The 25,977-nt window shown below is 41.8% G+C and overlaps 1 protein-coding gene across 2 annotated transcripts in view; it reads right to left on the bottom strand.

The window, feature by feature from the left end:
• Positions 1–25,977, bottom strand: part of med13a (mediator complex subunit 13a) — an 84,240-nt gene that overhangs the window by 23,493 nt on the left and 34,770 nt on the right. For both annotated transcript variants that reach the window (XM_023962920.2, XM_023962921.2), the window contains exons 4-10: positions 13,756–13,901; positions 9,009–9,209; positions 8,719–8,913; positions 8,471–8,633; positions 6,762–6,872; positions 5,567–6,307; positions 2,792–3,008 (exon numbers count right to left, since the gene is read on the bottom strand). In XM_023962920.2, coding sequence (XP_023818688.1) covers positions 2,792–3,008; positions 5,567–6,307; positions 6,762–6,872; positions 8,471–8,633; positions 8,719–8,913; positions 9,009–9,209; positions 13,756–13,901 — 1,774 coding nt within the window. The remainder of the gene's footprint in view (positions 1–2,791; positions 3,009–5,566; positions 6,308–6,761; positions 6,873–8,470; positions 8,634–8,718; positions 8,914–9,008; positions 9,210–13,755; positions 13,902–25,977) is intronic.

Below are 25,977 nucleotides of genomic sequence, written 5' to 3'. Positions count from 1 at the left end.
TGCATGACTGAACAAGCAGCATGAATATCGGCTGCAGTCACAGCACATAGATGAGGTTGAATGAGTGGCCGGTTGGAGGCCAACAGTGATTTCACAGTTAAAACAATTAGGGAGCTGCAACTCTCCGGGTGGACAGTTGATCCCACTTGACTCCACTTCAGAACAACGCGAGCACAGAGCCTGCCAGTCGCATTGACACATCCTGAGTCGGGGTCAGATGTGTCCAGTGACTCTGCTCCACCTGTTAATGCAGCCCAGAAACTGTCCTGAAAGCTGACGCTGTATAAAGTCTTCCCAGTGATTATGATTATGCAGGTTTTTTTTTAGCCCAAATAAAAAAAAGAGCAGTGTTATTTTCGAGGACATAGTTTCTGTGGAGCAGCAGGAAGTCGTTCAATTTCTAATGACTCCCTCAGTTGTGGGCGGGACTGTTGGGATGGAGTAAGTCCACTCCATGGACCCCTATGTAGATGTGGGTACTTTGGAGTTTTATCTAAGTCATGCTGACTTTTATTGAAGTAAAGCTGATGTAGTGAAATGGAAATGATGTATTAGTTGTTTTATGTTTTGCCATTTGTGCATGTATAACAGGTCCTATCATCATTGCAATATTAACCACTGTGGAACTGCCAGGTCAGAACCTCACAGAATAAATCTCTGAAAAAAAAATGCAATTGGTAAATAGATGAAAAAAAAATAAAAAGATGAAATTGAGCAAAAAGCAAGACAACAAGATGAAGGGAAAGCTTCTCTTCTGAGGCAAATGGGATTTCCAGCACGGGGCAAAGTGAAATCAGGATCCGAGGAATGGCTTCTCAGTTTCCTGGCCAGACATCAATATCTGGGAGGGCCTGCCTTCATCGTGAGAGTGTGCTCTTATGACGGGCTGTGTGCGCACACAGTGTACGGAGCAGATCCAGCTCAGGAACAGGACTGTTATGTGCCATTGATTTTCATTACGCTCCGGGGCTATTCTCTGACTAACGTAGGTTTTAATCCATCTCCTTTAAAGGGCCAATCACACAAAAGCACAGCATCCACACCATGCCCACAATTTAAAAGCAGTAATAAAGCATTAACCCCCTCATCAATAGCCGCGCCTTGGTTGGAATAGCGTGTCTGTGTAAAGGCTTTAGACTGTGCAAAAGCTTGTTTTACTTCAAGCTCGTCAGTCTGACAGTGTCCCCTTTCTACTCCATCCCATTCCGCTTCCTCGTTTGTGTGAGCCAGCTTCTCTGCTATCCTCCACTTAATTCAGCAGGCGCACCACTTTTGCACTGTTATCACACAATGTGCCCATTACAGCACGTGTCACAAGGCCAGTGCTGCAGTCGATAGCTCCACAGCTAAAAGACTGGCTGATCTTTGCTTTATTTTCCACACAAGATCCCCGCAGGACGTTTATTCTTCTGATGAAGGACACCCCACATCCAGCAAAGGATCGCTGCACTGCACAGAACACTCCTCTGGGACTTTACTCAGCTGAGAGCTGCGTTCACCTGGATAGAAACGCTTCCTGTTCTCTGGAGAGGCAGGGGTAATACCTGCTCAGGGGGTGTCACTCCCCAGGAGTCAAAGGTAACAGGCGCACAAGGGCAGCAGAGGAATACAGCTGTTTGGTGTTCCTCTGAGCCAGAACAACAACCACGATTCAGGAATGGTTTCCTGTTCAGTTGGAATTGGTCGGTGACAGCGGATGCTTGAGGAAAGTGGTTCATATTTTTAGTGTTGTGCTGCCGAGTGTGCCGATGGCCTAGTTTCTACATCGTCTGCTCCCAGATGTTTAAAACAAGTCCCGGTGTCCCCCCCTTGCAAACAGAGGGGTTAGTCCCCCTTTACTGAACCACCCCATCATGCAACTCATTTTAAAAATCACACCGTCTAAATAAACCAATGCAGCCTTCAAAGTGAATCAAAACCTTCAGTTTAGGAAAAACTATATAAACTTTTAACATCCATATAGAGAAGTTTTCACAGAAAGTGGAGGAACTTCAGACCTCTCGCTCTAATAATGTGAGACCCAATCTACCGTCCACTGGTTAATGCTAAAACCACTCTAAAGCTCTGGACTTTGACACGTCCATTGCATCACAATTTAAAGACCCACTCTGATGAAAATCTGGATTTAAACTGTGCGGCTGGATTGCTCCAATATTGCTCACCGTTTATGTTTCAATGGTAATGCTAAGTTGGCGGTGTGAGGGCTGTAAGCTAGCAGAAGAGCATGAAAACAGAGAGCTCTCAGTAACAGGGAGTGGAAGTGGAAGCCGGGTCGCTCTGCGTCAACAGTCCTGTCCACAACACAAAGGTGAATTTCTAATAAACTCCTGTCGCTCTGCAGAAACTATGTCTTAGAAAAGGACAAGTTTTTTGATTTTGGCTAAAAACAGTAGAATCATAATTAAAAGACCACTAGGAACACTTTTACTATTGATCAAAAGACGATCGGAGTGGGTCTGTAAGCCATTTCTGAGTGACACTAATTTGACTAATTATACGTTTACTTTGAAAAACAGCTCAAGTGTGGTTATCACCAGAAAAGCATGTTTAGGTAAGCAGCTGAAGGCAGACAGGAAAGCTGGTGTGGAGCATTTGTTGTGGGAGAAAGAAAAAAATCTGAGGTGATGTTTGCCAATCCAAAAATGTCCTCAGTTTGTTGTTATGGAAACAAGTATCTTTCCATCATCTAGTCCGTCATTTCTAAAAGCTGATACATGAACTGAAATGGAAAAAAAATCTTATTATGTTCATGCATTGTTGGTTGAAACTGCCTCAACTCGCTGTCCCTTACCTTGTGTTTGTTGCCTGGCTCGCGCTCCCCTCCAGACTTATCCTTCTTGCTGGAAAAGACAAACTTGTCGTCCCCCTCCTCAAAGGCATAGGGGTCCACCTCATGCTCGTGCTCTCCATCGGTTATGGCTGCAGATAAATACTGGTTCCTCCTGGCTCTGTATCTTTGAACGCGCTCCTCGGACACTTTCAGCGTATATTTAGACGTGGACATCAATCTGAAACAAGACAAAGAACAACTGTAATGAGAACAAAGAAACAGGGGAGTTAGTGAAATCACAGAGCTCATTTTACAAATGGGCATGTGAGGCACTGCCTTTTGATAAAACGAAGAAGAGTGAATGGGACATGAGATTATAAATATAGTCCAGCATTCACAAAAAATAAGCCTAATTTCTGTGAGGTATCTGTCTGACATCCTAACATGCCACAGTTGCTACCATGTTAATCTGCAGGAACAGAAATGTCAGCGGCTGCAAACAGCTTTGACAGCTGTCAGGCAGCACAGCTAATGCATGTTGTTCGCTGTCAGCCAATCATGTTTCTACTAGGTTCTGGAAAACTGCAGCACTGCTGCCCCATTTGTTCACACACACATACATGCACACACACAACCAGAACTGTGACCTATTTGGTTGTCATGTGTTGCAAACCGGGGAGGAAAGGGAGAGAAGATGACAGCGGAGCAGGGATGAGGCCCAATTTGTGCCTCATCCCTGCTCCTAAATGCTTCCGACGCCCTTCTGCGCTCCACATGCATGTCCAGCTCCGATGCAAGGTGATGCTGCACAGAGGCCTGAGTGAGAGATTAGCAGCCTTGCAGGGCTGTAGCTGGAAGGATTACAGCTCACAAGATAAGGCCATCCAAGTGGCTGACCCCTCAGGGTTACATAAGCCCACAGACACTTCCCCACCCTGCATTGTCATCGTCACCATGACTTCCTCTGGAGCAGGAAGAACCCCTTACTTTTTCTACTCAGGAAAAACAAAAATACCTCGTAATGTGGTCTAAAGCCGAGGGTGCCCCCACCTTTTCGGCATGCAAGCCCATTTTGAAACAAGCTCCAAATTTTTTAAAGTGAACTCATTACCCTGCAGTTGTTTTAAGCATTTTTTACCTTTTTTTAAAAAAAAAAAAACGGGTATGAAATGTCTAGGATGTCTGTAACTTTCTGCCTCTTGGCCAGGACTCCCTTGAAAAGGAAGATCAATGGATCTCAATGAGACTTTCCTGGTTAAATAACAGGAAATAAATAGTTACAAAATAAAATGCTAAATTTAGATGAATATGTAGGAATACAACAAGGTTCTTCCATTATTTTCCTTTAAGAGCTTGTTGAATTGGACCACTGACTGTATACGGTAAATGAGAAGTGGAGGGACTGAGTTTGATGTCACCCATAGAGAATGACTTTAACAAACTAAAGTCCTTTCAGTTGACATTTTTCCACGATGTGGACATCGGCATGTTAGAACCAGATGAGTGATTGGTGAAAGTCAGTCTGAGTCTACATTTCTATGGCAACCGCTCTCACCAATCAGGAGTGAGCTTGTTAGAACGCCACACCCCTACCACTATAAAGAGACCTTGGGAGAATCTGTCAATCAAATATTTCAAACATTTGTCGTAGGACCACCAAGTTTTATCGAGACATCTAATTGGTCCGTTTATAACTTCAATTACTTGCACAACAACAAAAAAAGACTATGAAAAATACGATTTGTATCACCAAGAACATGTTAAAATAGTCTCAGAGAAAAAATTGTTAGTCTGACTGATTACAGCTTGTTTATTTCTCTCTAGAAGTCTATGGGATTTTGGCTTTTGGAACCAGCAGGTACTTCCTGTTTGGCAAATGAGGGGGGAGAAGTAACTTAGTCCAGGTCTAACTAACATACTGTTAATGCATTGGACGCGTGTGTTTGTACATCTTATATCCACGGTGCCGCAATGGACAGTGTCCTGACAACAGAGACGTTCAGTTGGTGTGCTGATCAAGGTTGTTTTTGAGTGACTGACCCTGGGCCAGTCCAGAACAAATAGGTCACATTAGCAGCTTGATCCACAGTTAGAGGTCTGACGCTGAATGCTCACACCTTTCTGAAGTTTTGCAGAAGGATAAAAACCCAACATCTGGTAGCGGAGTGCTTAGTTTAGTACAGGGGTCGACAACTTGTACCTCTCAAAGAGCCATTTGGATCAGTTTCCCACTGAGATGAAAGCACAGGGAGCCGCAACACTAGATGTGTTTGAAAATATGTTTTTGCCGATAGTTCATTTGGCAATACTTGTATTGATTCAAAATGCTGTCAGGATATTTATCAGCTGTTAGTTTGTTGCGGGTCTGGAATCATAAGCGGTGAGTCTAAGCCCCGCCCCCGCCTCTCTACCTGTTCGTTGCCCCCCCCCAGCATGTTCTACACAGACAGCGCAACGTACATTTTTTGTTCCTTTTTCATGGCCTGTGATCTAGCCACGCATCCTTCGCGATCAAAAGGTTCATCACACCGACGTATTCGGGAACCATTGATCTAAAGCAATTAATACTTTTCCACTTGATTGTGTGAAGGAGTTAATAACACAACACAATACATGATGTAAAATGAAAAAAAGTCATTAAGAGACGACTGTGCTTCACTTATGAGAGTGATAAAGAGGAATGAGGTGCTTTTACAAATCTCTCTACATGTTTTCTTTTTTGGAACAACAAGAATTCTGGCAGAAATAAATGCTGTGCGTCAGAGAGGACAGTGGTTGGTGGAAGTTCAAACTTACTCTGTGACTGACACCAGTTCCTGTGGTAGGATCTCATCCCTCAGCCTGTCAATGGGCAGCACGGGCGTGGGCACCTCTGCCTCTTTCCTGCGGGGAAGGTTATATAACCTCCATGGTGTAAGAGAGCTGTCATCTTCCAGATTAACCGCTGCGCTGACATACACAGTGGGCTCTGGGGGCTCCGTGAGAGCTGAGGTCCCAGAATGAGGGTGGGGGTGAGTGGAGTGGAAGTGCTGATTCAAACACACCAGGCCCCCGGCGTCCTCGCCGCCACCTTTCACCCCAATGAGGCAGGGCTCCAAGGGTGGCTGGTAAAAGTGTTGGTTGTTGGGTGTTGAAGGGTTCCTCATGCCCTCCCCTGACTCCTCTCCACGGTCACAGGGGTGCGGGCTAAGTGGTGGGGGTTGGGGGGAGTTGACCTGTTCCGAGGGGCCAGTGCTGATCCTCCCACTTTGGAGTTGGGGGGCTTTGGGAATGGTGGTGACATTTGCAGAGCGAAAGCGTCCTCCGTCCTGACCTCTCAAGTTTAGTCTCTGGCCTACTGCTGCTTCCGTCTCCATAGATGTCTCATCGCTGGTCAAGTTGCGATGATGGAAGGGAGTTTGAGGTCTTTTCTGTTGCTTTTCACCTTTATCCACCTTTTCTCCTCCAGTTTTGTGCTTGGTTGGGGGTTGTGAGGGCTGTCCCATTGACTGCGTTAGACCTTGGGCGCCACCAGCTCGCTGCTTTACTGACTTGTGTCTTCAATGGAGACAGAAAACATAGCCAGATCAGGCGATGAAGCAAAACAGCAAAAAGAGACAAAACCCCCAAAACTCACGAGAAACTCAGAACAAGCGATTACTTTATAAAATTGCTCAATGAACACTAAGGTAACATTTTTACATTTACATAGTTTTTCTCTTTCATTTAAATGTTTTTTTAAGTATCTTTTCGTGAAAAGCCATAGATTTTCAGTCAAATCTGTAAAATAAATTAGTTTACAATGTTGCCTCGCTAAAATGCGGTTCATTATTTGTGGTCTTGCTGTGTTCTGTATCCTGATTGGCTGTCGGCCGCGTCAATCAGTCAATGTAACCAGTACAGAATGTATTGACTTTAATGCGGGTTATTTCTAGAACATAACTCGTATAATTGAGGGAACACTGGAAACTGATTCATCGCTTTAACACAAGGCATGACAGAAGTGACTGACCTGGAACAGACACAATACGACCTCTGTGAAGGCTCCACAAAATCCCAGGCTCCCACTTTCTCCGGCACCTCTTCCTCACCAGTACAATTAGTTGTTGCAGAAAACTTCCGCCTGGGGGAGGAAAAACCGTTTAAAGCTCATATAACCTTCTATCAAGTAGTTCCTAAGCACTTGTTTCTGTGGAGAAAAGACTATTCTGCTCCACACAAAAGATAATGAGGAAGCTTCTTCATTGTGTCAGTGGAAGAGCTCTGTAGTAGAGAGGATTTTATCACCATCTCTAAAGCAAAAATACTTTGGCTGACGAGCCAAAAGCTAACTATAGGCGACATTCTGTGCTTGGTCAAGGAGTAACAGATCCTGGGGTGTTCTCAATGTGTCAGATTCACTGTCGTTGAATTATACAACAGACCACAGGACAAAAACCAAACAGGAGGGCCTAGATTTGCTGTGGCTTTGGGACTGCTACAAGCAGTTTCAGGATCAAAATCTGACCATACTTGATAAAAAAAGAGAGATAAAGTGAGCCCAAGAGATGAAGATGCAGCGATCTTTGATGATACGATCATCATCAATTTATAACCAAGCCTCAAATTATAGTTATAAGTAGATTTTTAGACTAATTAAAATAGATTTTCTGGTGCTGCTATCAAAACAATTAGTATAAATGTTTTCTTTTGATAACAATTGAGAAAAACAAGAAGGAAAAATATTATAAAGTCATAAACGTGCATAAGATGCAATGATCTAAGACAAGCGTCTGCAACCTGTGTGTTCGGAGCCACATGAAGCCTTTATAGATTAAAGATTTGAATAAATAGTGGGTTTGTAATTTAGGCTAATTTTTTTTCTTTTATTAAGTTTTGTTACCAATGGTAAGATTTTTAACACGTCATAACAGCAAAATTATGGTTAAAATGTTTAATCTATTGTCATAATAGTTTCTTCTTAGAATAAGCTTCAACCCAATATTCTTTTCTTCTGCTGAACAACAGAGTCTAGCTGCTGTTAAGAGGCAAAGCTCTCAAAGTCTAGAAATGACATTTACATGTACAGATTAGAAAAAAAGTGGATGTTGTTTCTATTTGATAGTAAAAGGAGAAAATGTCTGAAGGTGCATCGATGTCATAATGAGGCAGCGCAAGGATCTTATTTAATACAAAGTGTATTTTATTTTGAAAGGAACTCACATGTTCTGCTGTAAAAAGTAAAATTAAGTTAAAATTATGATATATAGAAAAAAATAATATTAATAATGTAAATATATAAAAATATTTAAGAGCTAGATTTTATAAACGAATGGCCTTAATGTCATCAAAAACATTACTTAAGTGTTTTTTAGGTAAGACTTTCTGGCTCTTGTTGAATTTTGGTCTGGAAGAAACTGAACCAAATGGCTCTTTCACATTAAAAGTTGCAGACCGCTGGTCTAAGAGAACAACCCTGTAACATTTTGATCCCCCTTGATAAACTGATAAGGAATAGGTGGGATTTCAGTTTTTAGGAGGGTTAGCTCTCATGAAGGTGGGATGTTTGATCTCATTTGTGGCTTTATCCAAAATAAAGGTCATGATTTTTTTTGGTTGCAACAGTGAAAACACAAGTGCAAGTTAACAGAAAGATTTCAGACACCATCCTCACATCTTATTGTACGATCGAATGTTGGAAAAAAATGTGAATTTAGAAGAAAATAAAAATCCCAGACTCACTTGTTCTGGGCTCGGTTGATATTGCACTCTTGCCAGACACGCTCCACCACCTGACTGGCGAGCCGACGGGGAACCTTTCCCCCGTGGTGATTTGTTCTGTCCACGCTAAACACATCTGAAGATGAAGGCATCTTTAGCCACTTCTGGGCAGAGTGAGAGTCCACTGGGAGGAAGAAGAACACGGGTTATCAGGCCGTTGTACCAAAGACAAGTTCTCCAGACTGTCAAGAAAACAGCATCAACTGTACCTGTGTGCACCTCCTCAGGTGATGTGGGAGGTGTGAGGGTCACCAAAGACATGGCAGGCTCTCGCTGCATAGCAGGCACTTGATAGCCACCCGAGTAGACGGCAGTACACTGAGAGGACCCCACAGGGGTCACAACAGGGATGTCCGATTGGGGTACCAGCACCAGACAGGCTGGGTATACCATACGCACACCACCTGCATGTTAACAAACGGAGATTTTCAGAAACCAAAAACAAACAACGAAAGGATCTTCTTTGATTCAAAAATTCACAAGAAAAAGAAAAACTGACCAACAAGGACCTCCACGGAGGCCAGAGAGTCATCCTCCCAGTCCATGTCCTCAGGCTTGTCCTCTGATACAGTCTGTTTAGCACTGGGACTTATGGGATAGAACTGGTTCCACTCCTCAATCAGTTTCTGGGTGGGAGGGTCTGACATCTTGAATGATTGGCCCGTGAGTGTCCCGTTCAGGCCGAATGGACTCAGGATGACTGGTGAGAAGAGTTTGGAAATGTTCTTACTTCAGTTCTGCAGCATTTTTACTGATGTCAGTATCTAGAAATGTGCAAACTTCCTATTATTTTTTTGGTCATATGACTTTAAAATATTAGTAGAATAATTCTTTAAAAATGTCTATCTGCAATCAGAAAATAGCAAAGAAAACATTTTCTCCTTCTGCGTGGAATGAGTTCAAAACAGAACAAAAATGAAACAAGCCGATCCATGCAGGAATTCATAGATCATAGTTATGATTGCTTTGACTTTGCTATTTATAGACCTAACAGCATGTGTTTTTGATGTAAATGAATAAATTCATCATCGTTTTTCATTAATTTGATTACATTTGGTTCATGTGATGTTAACACTTAGCCTACATTATTAAGTACAAAAATACAGAACGAAGCATGAAGCATTTTTGAGTTTATGATTGGGACAAATGTTACAGTTTAATTAGGGTTTTTCTCATAACAGTCCCACTTTGATCTATTGTCAAAGCGTTCCCAGTGGTCTTTTAATTATGATTAAGCCATTTTTAGGCATCTTTTTTTTTTTAAATTGTCATTTTCTAGGACATAGTTTCTGCAGAGCGGCAGGAGTTAATTAGAAATTCACCTTTAAGTTGTGGGCGAGACTGTTGGCAAGGAGTAGGCCTGTGCTCATTTCCCATCATCCCTGTGTTTACACCCTCTCACGCTAACTTACAGCCCCTGGAGTGGGTCTTTAAGCCTAATTTTCTTCATACGTGTCCTCTGACATCAGCAAATGCCACAAGAACATGCTAAAAACACCAAAAAGCTTTCTAGCTGTCGGTTCCCATAAGCCAATTAGCAGAGAGAAGCAGCCACTCACAGCCCATAAACAGTGGCTTCTAAAAAGGGTTGCGCCCGACAAACACACAGGACCTTCCCAAATGTATGAGGGTGACAGACAGAAGCAATCCCTCTGCTAATAAAACATCTATTAGCCATTGCAGATAACCTCATAAAAATGCATACATGTGAGCACGGAACCCGTAAGCATTTCAATTGGTGTCATGCATTTATGCAGCAACACAAAATGTGTCATCTCTCACTGTGTACATAATGCATTGGAATGCAGCGGGCGACTATAATGGCTCAAGAGGCAGACTGTCTGGGTGGGAGTGTGAGAGAGTGTTTGTTATTGTCACTCTGCTCTGCCTTTCTAGTATGTCATTAGTAGACTGTATGGCCTCTGTTCCCAAGTATTGATCCAGTGGCTGAACCGCAGAAAAAGCTTTCATGACAAAAAAAAATGGCAAAGGACAAAGGAAAAGAAGAGGATAGGGGAGTGAAGGTGAGCTGTATGCAGCAAGGCTTCTGGATATTTTCTCCAGAAACACTAAAGCGTGGGTGAATTCCCCACCTTTTTTATTTATTTTTTGCGCACACTGAATTTAGCTCTAATCCAATGATTATTGGGTTTTCTGGAGCAGCCACTTCAGGTTTACATTGGGCAAAAACCCGTCTCTGTGGCAGTTTAACGGCAGTGCTGAAATCTGCCCTTACCACACAGGATTAAGGGATTTACAGGAAACAATATAATGAATTCCAACTCCTTGATATTATGGCGTTTCCCACAGGAATTACTCGAAAACCATAATGGCCAGACCTGTTCAGACACCACAGATGGCTTTTGTGGAGACCTTGGACCAAAGAAAAGTTGTATATATTCATACAAGAACAAATAGCCGTACTCTGACAACATGACAATACATTGGATTCCTCGTGAAACTTTGTTTTTTTGCACATTTTCCATGATCTTTACAGTTACACAATCTATTTTTTTAAGTTGCTCATCACAACCTACCTTCCCCCAAGCATCTACATTTTTCCTATTATCTTCTTTTCACATTGTTGGAATTAAGAAGAAAAGACATCCAAAGACAGAACAACATGTTTCAGAGGAAACTCTGACTGACTTTACGCCACAAAGCTGTACCGTAGTTACCATTTCTGTGTAAAAAGCAACTTGTATTTCTTTAATTTGACTACAAACAGCTCCACCAGCTACTGGCTGTCTGTTGAAGCGCTCCAGACAAAACGAGTCCTTCAGAATTTTGTGGGATTTGAACTTTATGTCACCACGATGGTGCCCAGCCGTTACCAAATGAACCTGGAATGAAATCTTGAAGACTACAACGATGACGGAGAAGGTAGGGAACATTTTGAAAGAGACTTCAGATGTTCAGTTCCAACACTCGTGGCTGACAGGTGGGAGAAAGAGATAAGTGGCAGGAGAGCCGAAGGAGCACTAAGGTACTCTGAGGCAAAGAAATATTTTTAGTGAAATAAAACAGGCGGTATTCTAGGTATTTATGATTGACAAGTATATTTTTTCAAATATTAAAAGCAGCTTGATGTCTATCTGAATGTTCAATTAAAATAGAGAAAGAAAAGTGTTTATATACTTATAATACTTTTATAGATGCTAAAGCTTACCGCTTATTACTTATGTATCAATAAGTCATCATATTAATTCTGATTTAATCAAATTTCAATGTGTGCAGATATTTCAGGATTTGCTGCAGCAAAACTTTCTGGAGGAGAGATCAAACCCAGCACAGCTATGGAGCTGGTTTACCATCCTCTCCATCCCCCCCCCCCCCCCCCCCCCCCCACCTCCTCCATCCACCCCTTCTGCCAGCGAGTCCATCTCTGGCTCCCTGAAGACGCGTCAAATGTGCTCAGATCAGTGTAATGGGCTGAGAGTTCATTACATTCACTCTGCGCCCTTTTATGAGGTCACATCCTGGAGAGGCCCAAGCGCTCCGCCGCACAGTAAACCAAGCTTGGTGGAGGTGAGAGGGGAAGGAAAGGAGATGGGTAAAAAGGACCCGGAATCCTTGGCTCGGTAAGCGAGCTGGAGAACCTACACTCTACCAACACACGCTCTGAACACAAAGTGCTGCTGATAAAACATACTCTACCAACACACATCACCGTACCCCTTTTACTGTCTTGTGGGGTCAAAATGACCCCACCCTTACATTGTCGTGTTCTCCCTACCATGACAAAGGTGGATAACGGTGGAGAAGATTTCATATAATCCATGGACACCAGTGAAGATTAAAAAAAGTCATTGAAGAAAAAAGGTTTAGCGCACTGTCTTGTGGGGTCCAGATGACCCCACTCCCAACATTAAAGTGCCTAGGATAGCACAAGGGTTACATGGGTTTTCAAAGCAAAACAGATGCAGGTCCCCTTAACAAGAGGAGGGCCTTTTTCCAGAATGACACCTCCTCATCCATTCAAAATAAGAAAAAGAGGAGTGTCAAAGGACAATAATCAAACAGCTCACGAAGACCGCTGTGGTGGATCACACAAGTGACGCCTTTATGGCTAATGATGAATGCCACCGACCACCCAGATAAAAATATGGACCAGTCAGATCCAACAAGCAATTTTCCCATAATAAATCTTTAACAGAAAGTTGGAATTGAATATATAAACAGCACTTTTTTTTTTAAAAGGAGACACCATGATTACCAGATACATTCATGTGCACATGTTCAGCAGCCGCCATACGCTCTAACAAAGCATTACTGAGAGATCCCTAATATTTGGGTTTACTAAATGAACAAAAAAAAGTATCAGTTATGTGGAATACAATCGTGTTGACTCTTTAAAATAGTTTTTGTATACTCTTACATGAACAGGCTGTCAGCTCTTCTGGCAAAACACTTTGGACCAGGCGAGTTGTCACCCACCTGAGTAGGATAGATGTGTCTCAGCATTTCTGCCATCACTGACATCCCTGTGAACTATTTGATTGTTAAAAACCCTTTGTGTCAAGTGCATGGACATTTGGACATTGGACGCATTATCTCTGGAGGCCTGAAGCGGGATGAGCACACAGACTGGAGTTTGGACCGGCCAACTCAACAATGCTCCCAAAATAACCATTAGTAATATCTTAAGCTGTGTTGGGTTCAAATTTGGACAACTGCCCTGCACAAATTTGAGCTTTAATAAATGAAAATGATTATCCATATACAGTTATCATGAATAGGGGAAAAAACAAAGAGAAAGAAAACCCATCAAAAATGTTAACTGACAAGACAGGACTCGAGAAAAGTGCTCTTGTTTGCAGCCAGCCTCTAGTGGTCATTGGAGGAACTGCATTGTTTGTTACTTTCTTGTTTTGGAATGGAGGGTGAGGCTAATTTGAGAATCAAGATATTGCAGAATTAGATCCCGTCTTCAGAGTTTAAATCTATTTTTAAGTGTCAAAGTAAAGACTTTCAGCCTGTGACATTATTATGATGCAGAAATCCCATAATAACATGCAACTAGTAGGGTTTCCAGTAAATTGTACTCAACACAAGAACCAAATAAACAATGATGAACCATAGATGTGTGTTTAACTGTAAAATGTATCCAAATGATCTTTACTCCTTAGGCTTCACACGCATTAGCAAACCGTGCAGCAGCAACAGGTATTACAAAGGTAAACAAGCCACTAGAGTTAAACATCATAGGACGGTTACAGAGTTTAGGGCATCGGGCAAGAACTCACCTTGAAATGGAGTGGATGCCTGCTGGGCCAGAGTGAGGTGCTCCTCTGTGAGATGGTAGATGGGCTGATGCTGGTTGATCTCCACACTGGTGCACACATTGCTTTCCCCGTGCAAAAAGAAAGTGAAGGCGCAGGAAAGATGCTCACTGTGGACAAGTAGAGAAGGAAAAGAAAGTTGAGCGGTTTGGCCATTGCAAAAGTTTCATTTGCACTTTTAGAGTACAGGAAAAGAACATGGAGGCCAGAGATGGCTGCACAATTATATTTTCATCAGGGCGCAACTGAAAATTTCTTCTTAAAGATCCACTTTGATGAAAACGGTGCTTTTAACATGTTCTTTTGGCATTTTTCTGTTGATGAATGACACAAAGACAAGTAAGCTCAGAATTGCATTTCTGAGTATTTCTTCATTCAAAGCATTGTGAATCAGGAGCAGATGAGAAAAAACGTATTTGTGATGGAAAAAAACACACTGGGTGGGTCACAATTCTGATGCATTCACTTGCAGACATAGATCCATGAACGTCTTTGTTTTTTTTTCCTCGTCTGAACTGGAATCTGGATGTAAGTTGTACGGGTGGATGACTCTAATATTGATCACCATTTTTAGGTTGGGTATGAGGGGCTGTAAGCTAGCAGGAGAGTAAACAGAGCCTTCAGTCATGGGGAGAGGAAGAGGGGCGGGGTTTGTCCGTGCCAACCACTTGAAAGTAAAAAAAAAAAAAAAAATGGGGGGGGGGGGGGGGCTAAAAATGGCATAATTATAATTAGAAGACCACTGGGGACACTTTTACAATAGATCAAAAGACGTTCAGAGTGGATCTTTAATGTTTTATAAAAGGGGACTTCCTTAAATGTGCTGGATATCTCTGTTAACCTTTTATTGTATTCAGAAATCCCTGCAGATGCCACTAAATTTTCATTTTGCAGTCTTTGCTGTACATGGCACTCGTCCGTAGGGGGAAAAAAATCTGCTTGTGGTCAAATGCTGAGGTAAGGATGCAAGCAGTCAACAACGCAATGCTTCCAAGTGTTGTGTGAGAGAGCTTCATTCTGCTTACTGTGTGGTGCTTAAACAAAGGCTCCAGCCCGGACCAACCATGCTGCAGCAGCCCTTATAAGCTCAGCTGTTAAACAGCACCTACACTGCCTCACACAGACACATTGCAGCTCCTGTCTGTACAAATCTTGCCTGTGCCAGTCTGACCTCAACAGCACACAGAAACTACAACAAGAGAGAGCAGAGGAGCAGGGCGAAATGCAAAGTGCATTGTCTGCAGCTTCTGTCTCTTCTCCAACAAACACATTCAATCACAGAAAATGCAGGAGGTGGCACGAGTAACAAATGACCAAATGAGTGTGGAGCCGGAGAATTTGGAAGTGGACCAAAGATGGTTGTTTTGCCTGCGGATTTGGTTAAGCAAATATGTATTTTGTGTCTGTTTGTGGTACTGTGACGCACCTACGACGCAGAAGATGAAGGAAAATAAGCTTTAGGAGAGCAATACAGACGACGAAGGACAACCAGGTTGGTTTGAAAGTGATGAAGGAACTCTGTTATTTGCCTAATTTAAAGACAGGATGAAGATCTGACCTTTTTATCTTTTTGTTTTTCTGCCTTGTGGTGAACATTTTCTTTAAAGCACTTTTAGCATTTTTCTTTCAAACAAAGTGTACTCCCAATTTGTCTGACCATTACATTACCTGTAAGCAATGCAGATTTATTTGGGAGTGGACCGGTCAAACTTCTACAACTTGATCTTTCTTCCAGCATTCTTCCAGCAGAGCATGTTGCTCTAAAACAATCGTGTATTTATTTTTCTCTGCTGTTTTGCCACCATTAAAACATAAATGATTACTACATAGAGATTTTTTTTTACAAGAATAAAATCCAACTCTTTCATTAACTGAAGATGTTTCTGATTATTCAACATAAAATACCTTAGGGTTATTTAGTTTTACTTTGAGCTTCTTAGGCATTTTTTAAGAATTTAAAGCATTCCTGTTAGTGTTAGGAAAATAAGGTTTTGTCACTTAAAGGAACTCAGCTGACCTGCCAAAACCTCCAAGAGTTTAATTTTATCAAATGTTTGGATTCCTAACTGGGCTTTACACAAATGTTACACAAGATAATGTCTACATTTCACAAATAGTGTAAACGAATTTAAGTTAGAGAAACATGGTAGACAACGTTCAGATCTGTTTTCTGATAAACACCTGCATCATCTGCATATTTAGTAACAGCTTTTTTATTAGCAAGGACCAGTGTACAAATACTAACCTCAATTTTTATGTTTGCTTTGATCATAAAATTGGGAATATAGCAGCAGATTTTTGATGTTTACCACCTGTGTTCATCAGTAAGTAATTGACAAAATGTACTAAATGTTAAGCAGTCTGGAAGTAACTGTAGTTGATATGCTTTTTGTGTTACTAAAAGCATAGCAAAGAAAGCCAAATGTGTACCTCGTCTATGGCTCGCCTCTACTACTGCTCCTACACCTGGCTGTGGATCCTGCCTCTGGCTCGTCTCTGCTCTGTACCTGGCCGTGTACCTCGTCTCTGCTCCTACACCTGGCTGTGGATCCTGTCTCCGGCTCGACTCGCGCCCCCGGCCGTCCCCCCAACTCCATCTGGATGAAGCTCGTCTGCTGGACTATAAATATGTAGTTGTAGAGTTAGATAAGTTAATTCTTCTCTATGAGTTCTGGTAAATCGCCTGTCCGTCCTGGGGGAGGATCCCTTCTTCATGTGGGCACCCCTGAGGTTTTTTCGTTTTTTCCGGAATCCGTTTTTTTTAGGAGTTTTTCTCCTTACCAGGAAGGAGGGTCTAAGGGCAGGGATGTCAGTTTAACTCAGTCTGTTTAGTTAGTTCAATTTTGAATTTGCTATTGAATTCTATGTATTCATGATCCTTTTGATTCTATGTTTTACTTTTTCAATTACTGATACGAAGCCCATCGAGACGGCTGTTGTTGTGAATTTGGGCTATACAAATAAAATTGAATTGAATTGAATTGAAAGCCAAAAGTAGTCAAGAGAGATTTTTCATTGATCCCATTTACTATGGCAGCTAATTCTTTAAAGGACATTAAATATTTCATAGACTAGTACCAACATGATTGTAATCCATTATGCTTAATTGGCCAGTAACCGAGGTGGAACAAAAGGTAAAATACCGGTGAGGGAGGAAAGAACAAAAGCAATTACCAGCGATTACCTGCAGAAAGGCAGAGCTGGACTAACTGCAGGCACAGGAACACAATGGTGTGGAGCCAGGTGAGGCGGTGAAAGAACCACTGGGGAATTCGGCCACATGCTGGCACAATAGAAGAGGCGCTATTGTCTGAAAGGTGTGCTGTGACGCTCAGGTGGCTAAGTAGTAAATTACACTACTTTGCAGTTTGCTAGAGGGGAGGGGGTTGAAGACCCCCTTCCACTCCTGAGGACATTTTAGCCACCAGGAGGGAGATAAAGATGGAGTGGAAGGATAAATACTAAATACTGAAAGACAAATGAACAACATTCTGAGGCACAAACAAAGGCAACATGAAAAGGATAGAGCTGAGGGTGAGTTTGGCAACAATGAGAAAAAATGTTTTAGGTTGTTTCCAAATTCACTGAATACTTCCCAGTTGGCGCACTGCATAGGGCGTTTCAAAAACTGCAGACTAATAAATATTCAAAAAAGGTGACTATTCTATACTATGCATTTTAGTTGCCAGGACACATTTAGCAAACACACTACAATAGGTTTTGTGACACTAAGATTATCACAAATTATGCCGCATGTGTGCATGTATATAAATAAATAAACCAGTTAATAAAACACAAAACTAATATAAAACACAAAGCTGATTTCTTGAGATCAACATTTTGCATTTAAACTATTTAGGAAGGTTGTAACCTAAGAGGCAAGTTTCAGTTGAATGTCAACAGGTGCTCCAACAGCTTCCCAGCTGAGGAAGCGCGGCGGCAGCGGCGTCAACGGCGTCAACAACAGCGCGTGACACATTAGCTTGAAACTGCCTCACTCCCTGACACCGGCACACAAAAGGAACAGGATTTACTAAAGCTTATGTTGTGACAGAGTACAGCACAGCCCCAGTGAATTGGTCAGTCTGTCTCTGTGCACGCCTGCACACTGGGCCGTCCACACAAATACACTGCACTGTGCCAATTGCAGTCTTTCACAAACATCCACACTGCCGCTGCAGACGCTGCTGCAAACACCGACAGACTGGGGGGGGGGGGGGGGGGGGGGTCTACTGGTAAACAACAGCTGCCAAGCAAGGTGGCAGCCTGTGCGCAAAAGCTGAGAGGAGGCAACTGCGTCAGCCATAGGTAAAAACCAACAATAACACTGATTTAACAACCAATACAAAATTCATAAATGCCTTTCTTGGTGGGAAACATGGATGAAATATAGAGGTTTTAAAAAATATAGCCCCACCTAAAAACCCAAACTTTAGGTACAATCAAACTACCTACATCCAAATCAATTATGAAAAACAAAATATTAGTTTATTCAAATAAAATAAAAAGTACTTTCAACAAGATGCAAGTTTTATGCCATAATTCCAAATATACGGATATTCTTATTCTTCTTCTTCTGCCTGCAGCCCAAATTAAAATCATGATTCACGAGTTTCATCTCAAAGCTTTACCCTCTGCCTAAGGGTTTCCAGGAACTCCCTGAAGCCCCAGACTCACTGCACATTGTGTGTGCTGCACTGTGTTAAAGCTGCCTCAAGACTCACGTTCTCTGGGATTTCAGAATGCCATCTTCCCTGCAGCAAGGCGCTGCTTGCACATCAAAAAAAGACCAACCTCAAACGCTGTGCTGGGAACAACTGAAGGCTGCACATGCTCGAATTTAAAAGAAAACCACACGGTGCCCAGAATGCACAAGCCTCTTTACGGGACAGGGAACTCTGGTACATTTGGTGGACCAAAAGAAATCACAAGTAAACGATGAAAGTTGAAAAGTCTTTAAAACAGAAATCTAATCTCATCCACCACATCAGTGGGATTTAACTAAAAGTTTGAATGTGCATCTTATAACAGTCATGGTAAAATAGAGTTTTAAGGTTTGTTGTTGCGGCCACAAAACTCATCTTTTTTTCTGCCATGTTCTTTATTCCCACCAATCTTTTCTTTTCTCTTTATGTAATTACCGTACTAGCAAATGACTGATCTGCTTTCTCTTTGAATCCTTGGTCCCTGCCGCTGCCCACAGAAGCTCCATGCTCTCTCTAAGGTGCCAAACCGCCGTTCAATGAGGAGACGATAAGACGACACAAAGCTTCATCCAATGAAGGAAGAGCAGCAGAAAACGGTGAAGCAGGGGAGGGGAAGACCATCATAAACAGAGGAAGTGGATGGTCGTTGACTATCACTGTCTCATGAGTCCTGTTAGCAAGAACTGAATACAGATAACCATAGGAGATAAGAATTAAAGAGCTATTTACAGTTTTATTTGTACAGAATGCAGATTTAATACAAGATATCTTCTTCAAGTGTCAAAAACTCTTATTTTTGAAAAAACTCACTCTGATCATCTTTTAATCTATTGTAAAATTGTTCCTAGTAGTCTTTAAATTATGATTATTCTGAATTAGCCTAAAAAAAAAAAACGTGCTCTCTTCTAGGACATAATTTCTGCAGAGTGGCAGTAGCTCATTAGAAATTCACCTCTAAGCAAATGGCAGGACCACTGGTTCAGAGCAACCTTGCACCCCCTTCCAGTCGTCCATGACTGAGAGCTCTCTGTTAACACGCCCTCCTGCTAGCTTACAGCCCAACACACCGCCAACCTAACAAAACTGGTGCAACAAAAATGGTGACCAATATTGGAGCTATCCGGCCGTACAGTTTGATCCAGATTCCAGTCAGACGAGGAAAACAAAGACAGAAATGGATTTATATGTCTGCAAGTGGATGATGAGAATGGAGTGGAACAGGAAGCTTACGGCCCACCCAGCATATTTTCTTTGTAACAAATTCCACATTTTTCAAATGTTTTTTTTAATCTGCTCCTAGTTCACATGATTTGAATAAAGCAATACTGATATTATTATTATTATTATTATTATTATTAATATAATACGGCCCCTCTGACCATCACCGGGACATTCATACACATTCATACACCAGTGGAGACACACTGATACATACACACTCCCTCATCAGAAAAATGTCACAATACCATGTTAAAAACACCCAAAACACCATTTTGATTGTAGAGGGTCTTGGATTCTACCTCTAGTCTTCCATGGACATTTGTTTTGGTAAGATTCTGACTTTTTCTGCATCAATTAGTTAAGGACTTACTGAACTGATTACTACTCCGATGATATGAGCCAGTCAACAATCTGTTTTAGTTTTAGACCAACCGTAAGCAATAATCCTCCCTAACGCAGTTTACTTTCAAAAATAAGTTATAACAAACAGCGGATAAACCTCTCCAATGGAGATAGAGCGACAAAAGAAAAAAAAGGCAATTAATATGCCAGTGGCGCCATCTCATTATCTTCTGTGGTATCTGTATGAAAGCTTGCCAGCAGATAAATTTGTGGCTTGTTGTTCCAGGAAATTGTAACAAAAGCAGCTGCCACACAGGCCTGGAGGGAAAACATCAACATGCATTTATTCATATCATGAATTCTGATAATTTATTGTGAGTTGACATTTTCTTTCCCAGGATTATAGTCTTCTTTTCATGTTTGTGTACAATATTTTTCATAGACCATTCAATCTGCAGCTTTATAACTCACTCCTGGAGCACTTGCAGCTATTTTGTGTACGTACTTATTAGAAACTTTTTATCCAGAAAGACTTTGCTTTTTTTTCCCTACTAGCTTTGAAGTAAAGCGGGCTTGCACAGAACTTCAAAGTGCTGTTGCAGAGTTTTTATCATTGTCACCAAAAAACAAAGACAACAGTTTTCTGGGAGCATCAAACACTGAGGACAGAGCTTTACTGTGAAGGAGGGCAAAAGCCTGCGTCTCCTCCTCAAACACCAGATTTTTTTTTAAAGAAAACGTGAACCTTGATCTGAGGTTAATCAAAAGTCTTTTATGGGCCACAGAGCGAGAGTGGGAGAAAGGGAAAGTGCAGAGGAGCTGCTACATTCCACAGATGTTTGTGGGGCTTGGCTGAAGAACGACCTTCCGGTTTGATTGATGCAGACATCCCCGTTTCAGAAAAAAAAAATCTGTTGGCTTTATTCACCGCAGTCACCTTGAATCTTCCCTGTAAGCAGAGATCTGCCATTTGTGGCTGCTTGTTATTGTGATCTGGGGCATGAAAACATGTTTGGACTGGTCATGTGCTGCTGTGGTGACGGGATGTGCTGGCATGGACGCACTTTTCTGGCAAGACCTTTGTAAACACTGTCCCAGAATGGAGGCTTACGGTAATAACACACAGCTCTGGCGATAGATCCTGACGTGACAGACCTGTTATGATTCCAGCTTTTAAAGCTCTTTCTTGAAAAGCAGAAAAAGGAGGAGAAGGATCCTGATGATCAGCCTCGCAGTTAGATCTGCACAGCCGACGGTCATAATAACAGAAAGAAAGCATAATGCTATATGGCAGTGCAGATTTTAAATTTAAAAAAAGCAGAACAGGAAACAGACTAAAGAGATTGACATTTCAGTGATTTCTCTGGTGCACAGCCACCCCATCAAATGGAAACAACTCAAGTGTCTAATGCCACAATGGCATAAGCACAAAAACACACAGAGAACAGAGAACCACACACTAACGTCTTAACACACAAATTATCTGGAAAACTAGGTGAAAACATCCTCGCCTGAAACTCTGAAACCCAACATTTATTTGCTTCCAACACTTTTCTTAATCCCACTGTTTACGCTCACCAACAGATTAGCATTTTTACTCAGAAACGTTGACGCAGCATCTGCTCCCTCTTGTGACTGAAACATTTCTGCTCTGTGACAAGAGCCCATGATGAAAACACGAGTTGAAATCTCAGATTATTCACAGTTAATTCCGCTGTATAATAGAGTGCAACTAAAAGTGATCAGCGTAATTTGTGATGCTAGTGTGTAGAAAATGTTAAGCCTGTTTAAAGGCCTATGGGTCATTAAATCATTATGGCATAAGTAAAATGACTTGCAAAGTTGTTATTAAAAAGATTCATTATTCAGAGCCTTGAGCAATTAGTCCGCCTTATCCTGGATTAACGCGGGGCTTCAGCATAGGACGAGGCCCACTGCCTCTTCATCCCAGCTAAATGAAATCTTACTGGGAGAGATGTGCCATTTTTTAATGTTGTCCAAGTTTAAGGAACATCTACAGAGAAATTTAGCTCCGTGGTTCACAACAATTTGAATAAAGAAATACTAATAAAAGGCAACTTTAAGATAACGTGTTTCATTTATCTCCACCATCATCAGAAAATGCCACAAAAAGACTATTTTCATCGGCGTGGGTTATTTTATAAATAATCTTGGATGTTTTGTTGAGTCGTTTAATCGTGAAAACATCTTATTTGAAGCAGTATCTCTAAACTTGTTTAGACTTGTTTTTTTATTTCCTTTTACTTGACATCATATTTTTAAGCTGTAGTTTTATTTGTGAATAGTGAGAAGAAATAGACGTGCTTGATTTGAGGAAACCGGAAAGTTTGATTTAACACGTAATTTACATACAAGACAAAATTATCTCGTCATTCTAGAACTTTAAGAAAAGAATAGGACATGTCTGGGGCATCGACTGTAAAAACAATGAACGGCTCAACCCCTCCCTTCTCGTGCTCCCAAATAGGAAGTACCATTGCTTCCTGAAACGGGCACCGCCATGTTGAAACCAGTCGACAGTGATTGGTCCGAGTCGCTCTGAGTCATCGTATCTATGGCAACTACTGTTAACATGGTGGTGCCCGTATCGGGAAGCAATGGTGGATTTGGCAAGACCCGGAGGTAAGGCATGTTCTATGGGTGATGTCACACCTCCATTCATCCATTGTTTTTAATGTTATTTTATGACATAATATATCCAAACATAAGAGCAAAATACCTAAGTATGAGTGTTTCATAGCTAATTTCAATATCTAAAAATGGCAGGAGATCACAACTTATTTTAACCCTTGTGCTATCTTAGATGACCCCACCCTTACATTGATGTGTTCTCCCTACCATGACAAAGGTGGATAAAGGTGGAAAGATTTCATGTAGTCCATGGACACCAGTGAAGATCACAAATCATTGAAGAAAAAAGGTTCAGAGCACTGTCTAGTGCAGGGGTCGGGAACCTATGGCTCGCGAGCCATATATGGCTCTTTTGATGGTCACATGTGGCTCGCAGACAAATCTTTAATTATACTTTTTTTTTTTCATTAGACCAGTCCTTCTCGGGCGCGATGCGATGCCAGAGGCGCGCAGTAGTAGCGGTGCTTAGAGAGAGAAATCTGCGCCAGCGCTATCAGTTACTATTATCTATTATTTCACAGAGTTTGTGCCAGCTGGAAACCTGTGAATTGACGTGCCTAAAACTGCGCGCTCCCGTCTCTGAGAAAGAGCGCGCAGATGCGGGGACAGGATGTGTGAGGGAGAAAGCAGAGGGGGGGGCTGAGGTGTTGTGGGGACCGGCAGCAGGTGAATCGCGCAGGGATTGTAAAAACGTAAAGCCCGCTGCCCGTCACTCACTGCAGCGTGAGTGTGTGTTTGGCTCCCCGTCTGCATGTGAGCAGTCTGTCTCACATCTACAGAACATTCAGACCTACGATCACGTTTAAAATCTCAACGCCTGCATGAAGCAGAAACTCACCACGTATCAACCAGACTAGACCATCAGCAAAACTACCATGAGAAATACTCATCATTTATTAGCAACAGAATAACAATGTTATTAAAAAGAATCCACAGACTTATTGTACTTTAAAAATGTTGAAATTAAATCAAATGCACACATTCATTTGTATATTTAGTTTTAAACAAATTGTCGCGGACTGAGTTGGATGGCTGTTGGGCCGCGTTAAAAGTTCTGGAGTTCATTGAACGCGTCAAGCAGAGATCTGATTGGCCCTCAGTTCTGTCGCTCAGCCTGTTGTTAGGTAGTTTGGACCAATGGGGTTCAGCTATGGGCCGAATAAGGAAATGGGAGGGCTGCAGCGGGAGCAGGGGAATATAAAGTTGGGAGAAGCGCTCTCGTGTCGGCGGGAGAGATTCAGGAGTTGCTGAATTAATTGAACGGCGTTTGTTGCGGTCTGCAGTAATCGGAATAAAGAAATTTAAAAGAGGTTAAGTCTCCGTGCCTCAGTGTGGGGAAGGGACACTACATTATTGTATGGCTCTTTCGAAATTACATTTCAAAATATGTGGCATTTATGGCTCTCTTGGCCAAAAAGGTTCCCGACCCCTGGTCTAGTGGGTCTAGATGACCCAACTCCCAATGTTAAAGTGCCAAGGATAGCACAAGGGTTACAAAACAAACAGGAACAAATTCTACTAGTTCCATTAGCTGATTTTCTTTCCACTTCTAACAAGAGAAAAAACCTTCTATTGTATATTTTTGAACTTGTTTTGAGAGGGACATTTTTCCCAGTATTGAGGCATGTTCTGTCCACCTGTTCCACAGGAGAACGAAGGACAAACTGAGCTGTCAAAGTCATGTCTGAAACGGGAATCCACTACCATAAAAGGCAAAGCTAGAGGTGAAAACAATTACAGTCAGGCAGAGCAGAACTGAACAGTGAGATCACGCGTGTTTTACTGGACAGCTACACAGCTTCTGCACAGGTAGAGTGCACTAAAGGCCCAAACTTCTTTGGTTTGAGGAACAAGTCAAAGCATGTTTATCTAAAATCTCACATTCTTTAATATTTTTTTTGAGCTTTCACATACTTGTTAATACTACAAAGGTTGACGTCGCTGAGGTTAACATTTTAAAACCACAAAAGAGATTAACTTTCAGACGACACCTTAGGAAGCTCTATAGAAAGGGATGCTTAGGACAGGAGCGAGGGAGACAATAAGGTACCGATGCCTGACGGATTAACAACGATGACTTCTTCAGACCTTTGCTTGGCCCTGTGCACTGCAATAGCCTTTGGTCTCAAGGGAAAATGGGAAGAATGGAAGGAATGCACCGGTTTGGGAAGAGGGAGGGAGAGACAGAAACACAGGATGCAGGATTCCCTCAGTGAACACGGAAATGCCTCGTTGCTGTGCGGTTCACACAGAAGGATTTACACTGGCAGCACTGTACACAGAAGGAAAGCACTGCATGATTAAAAAAAAAAAGATTCACTTTCAATTTTCTCAGGCCATCACTTGTTTTTTCTTGTACTTAATATGAGTTGAATATTTCATTGTTTTATTGTTGGTTAATTGTCTATAAAACCTGTTAAACAATAACTCACAAATGTTCATTTGTGTAAAGTCTTTAAGAAAGTAGGATGAAAAACAGGTGAAAAAGTAGGTATTTATACAGTTACTACTCATTTTCTGAGCTTTTGATCCTGATTTTGGATGAGTTCCTGTCTGCAGGAACTTTTATGGGAGTCCAGATTAATAGAAGCAGATGTTCAAGAGGAGTGGCTTTTTCTTTCCAAGAAGCACGTCAATGATTACAAGAGTCCATTTAAAGTTCATGACAAACCTCTTTTTAACATTCCCTTTTCTTGCTGCCACGAATACATTTACACACAGAGCTTAAACCGGACTGGGCCGGACTATTGGCCCGAAAGTAAGCCTCTGCTGATATCCCATCATGCCTTTGTTTACACTCTCTCCCGCTTGGTGCGACACAACTTACACACAACATGACATTTGTCCAAAGCCCTTTGACTGTCGACATTAAAAAAGTCCAAATGCGTCCAAACGTTAGCTTTGAGCACAATCGGAGCTCGCCGGATAACACGGTCCGCAGGTTCGTAATTTTTCCTCAGTTGAACAAAAACAACTCTTACTTGGTTTGTTTAAAGCTAGAACTAATTCTGACCGATTCCTACAAAAAACCCAAATTAGCATGGTTGTTATTTTCAGGAAGTCTGATTTTCAACAAAAAAAATACACACAAAAAGTATTTATGTGGCCCCAAATACCTGCCTTTGTAACCCTTGTGCAATCCTAGGCACTTTAATATTGGGAGAGGGGCCATCTGGACCCCACAAGACAGTGCGCTGAACCCCTTTTTTCAATGATTTTTTGTTTATCTTCACTGGTGTCCATGGATTACATGAAATCCTCTTCA

Source organism: Oryzias latipes, chromosome 14 (assembly GCF_053564925.1).
Source record: "Oryzias latipes strain Hd-rR chromosome 14, Olatipes_Hd-rR_3.1".
Lineage (NCBI taxonomy): Eukaryota > Metazoa > Chordata > Actinopteri > Beloniformes > Adrianichthyidae > Oryzias > Oryzias latipes.
Note: the sequence above shows the minus strand (reverse complement) of the source record. Positions and strands in the feature narration are given on the sequence as shown.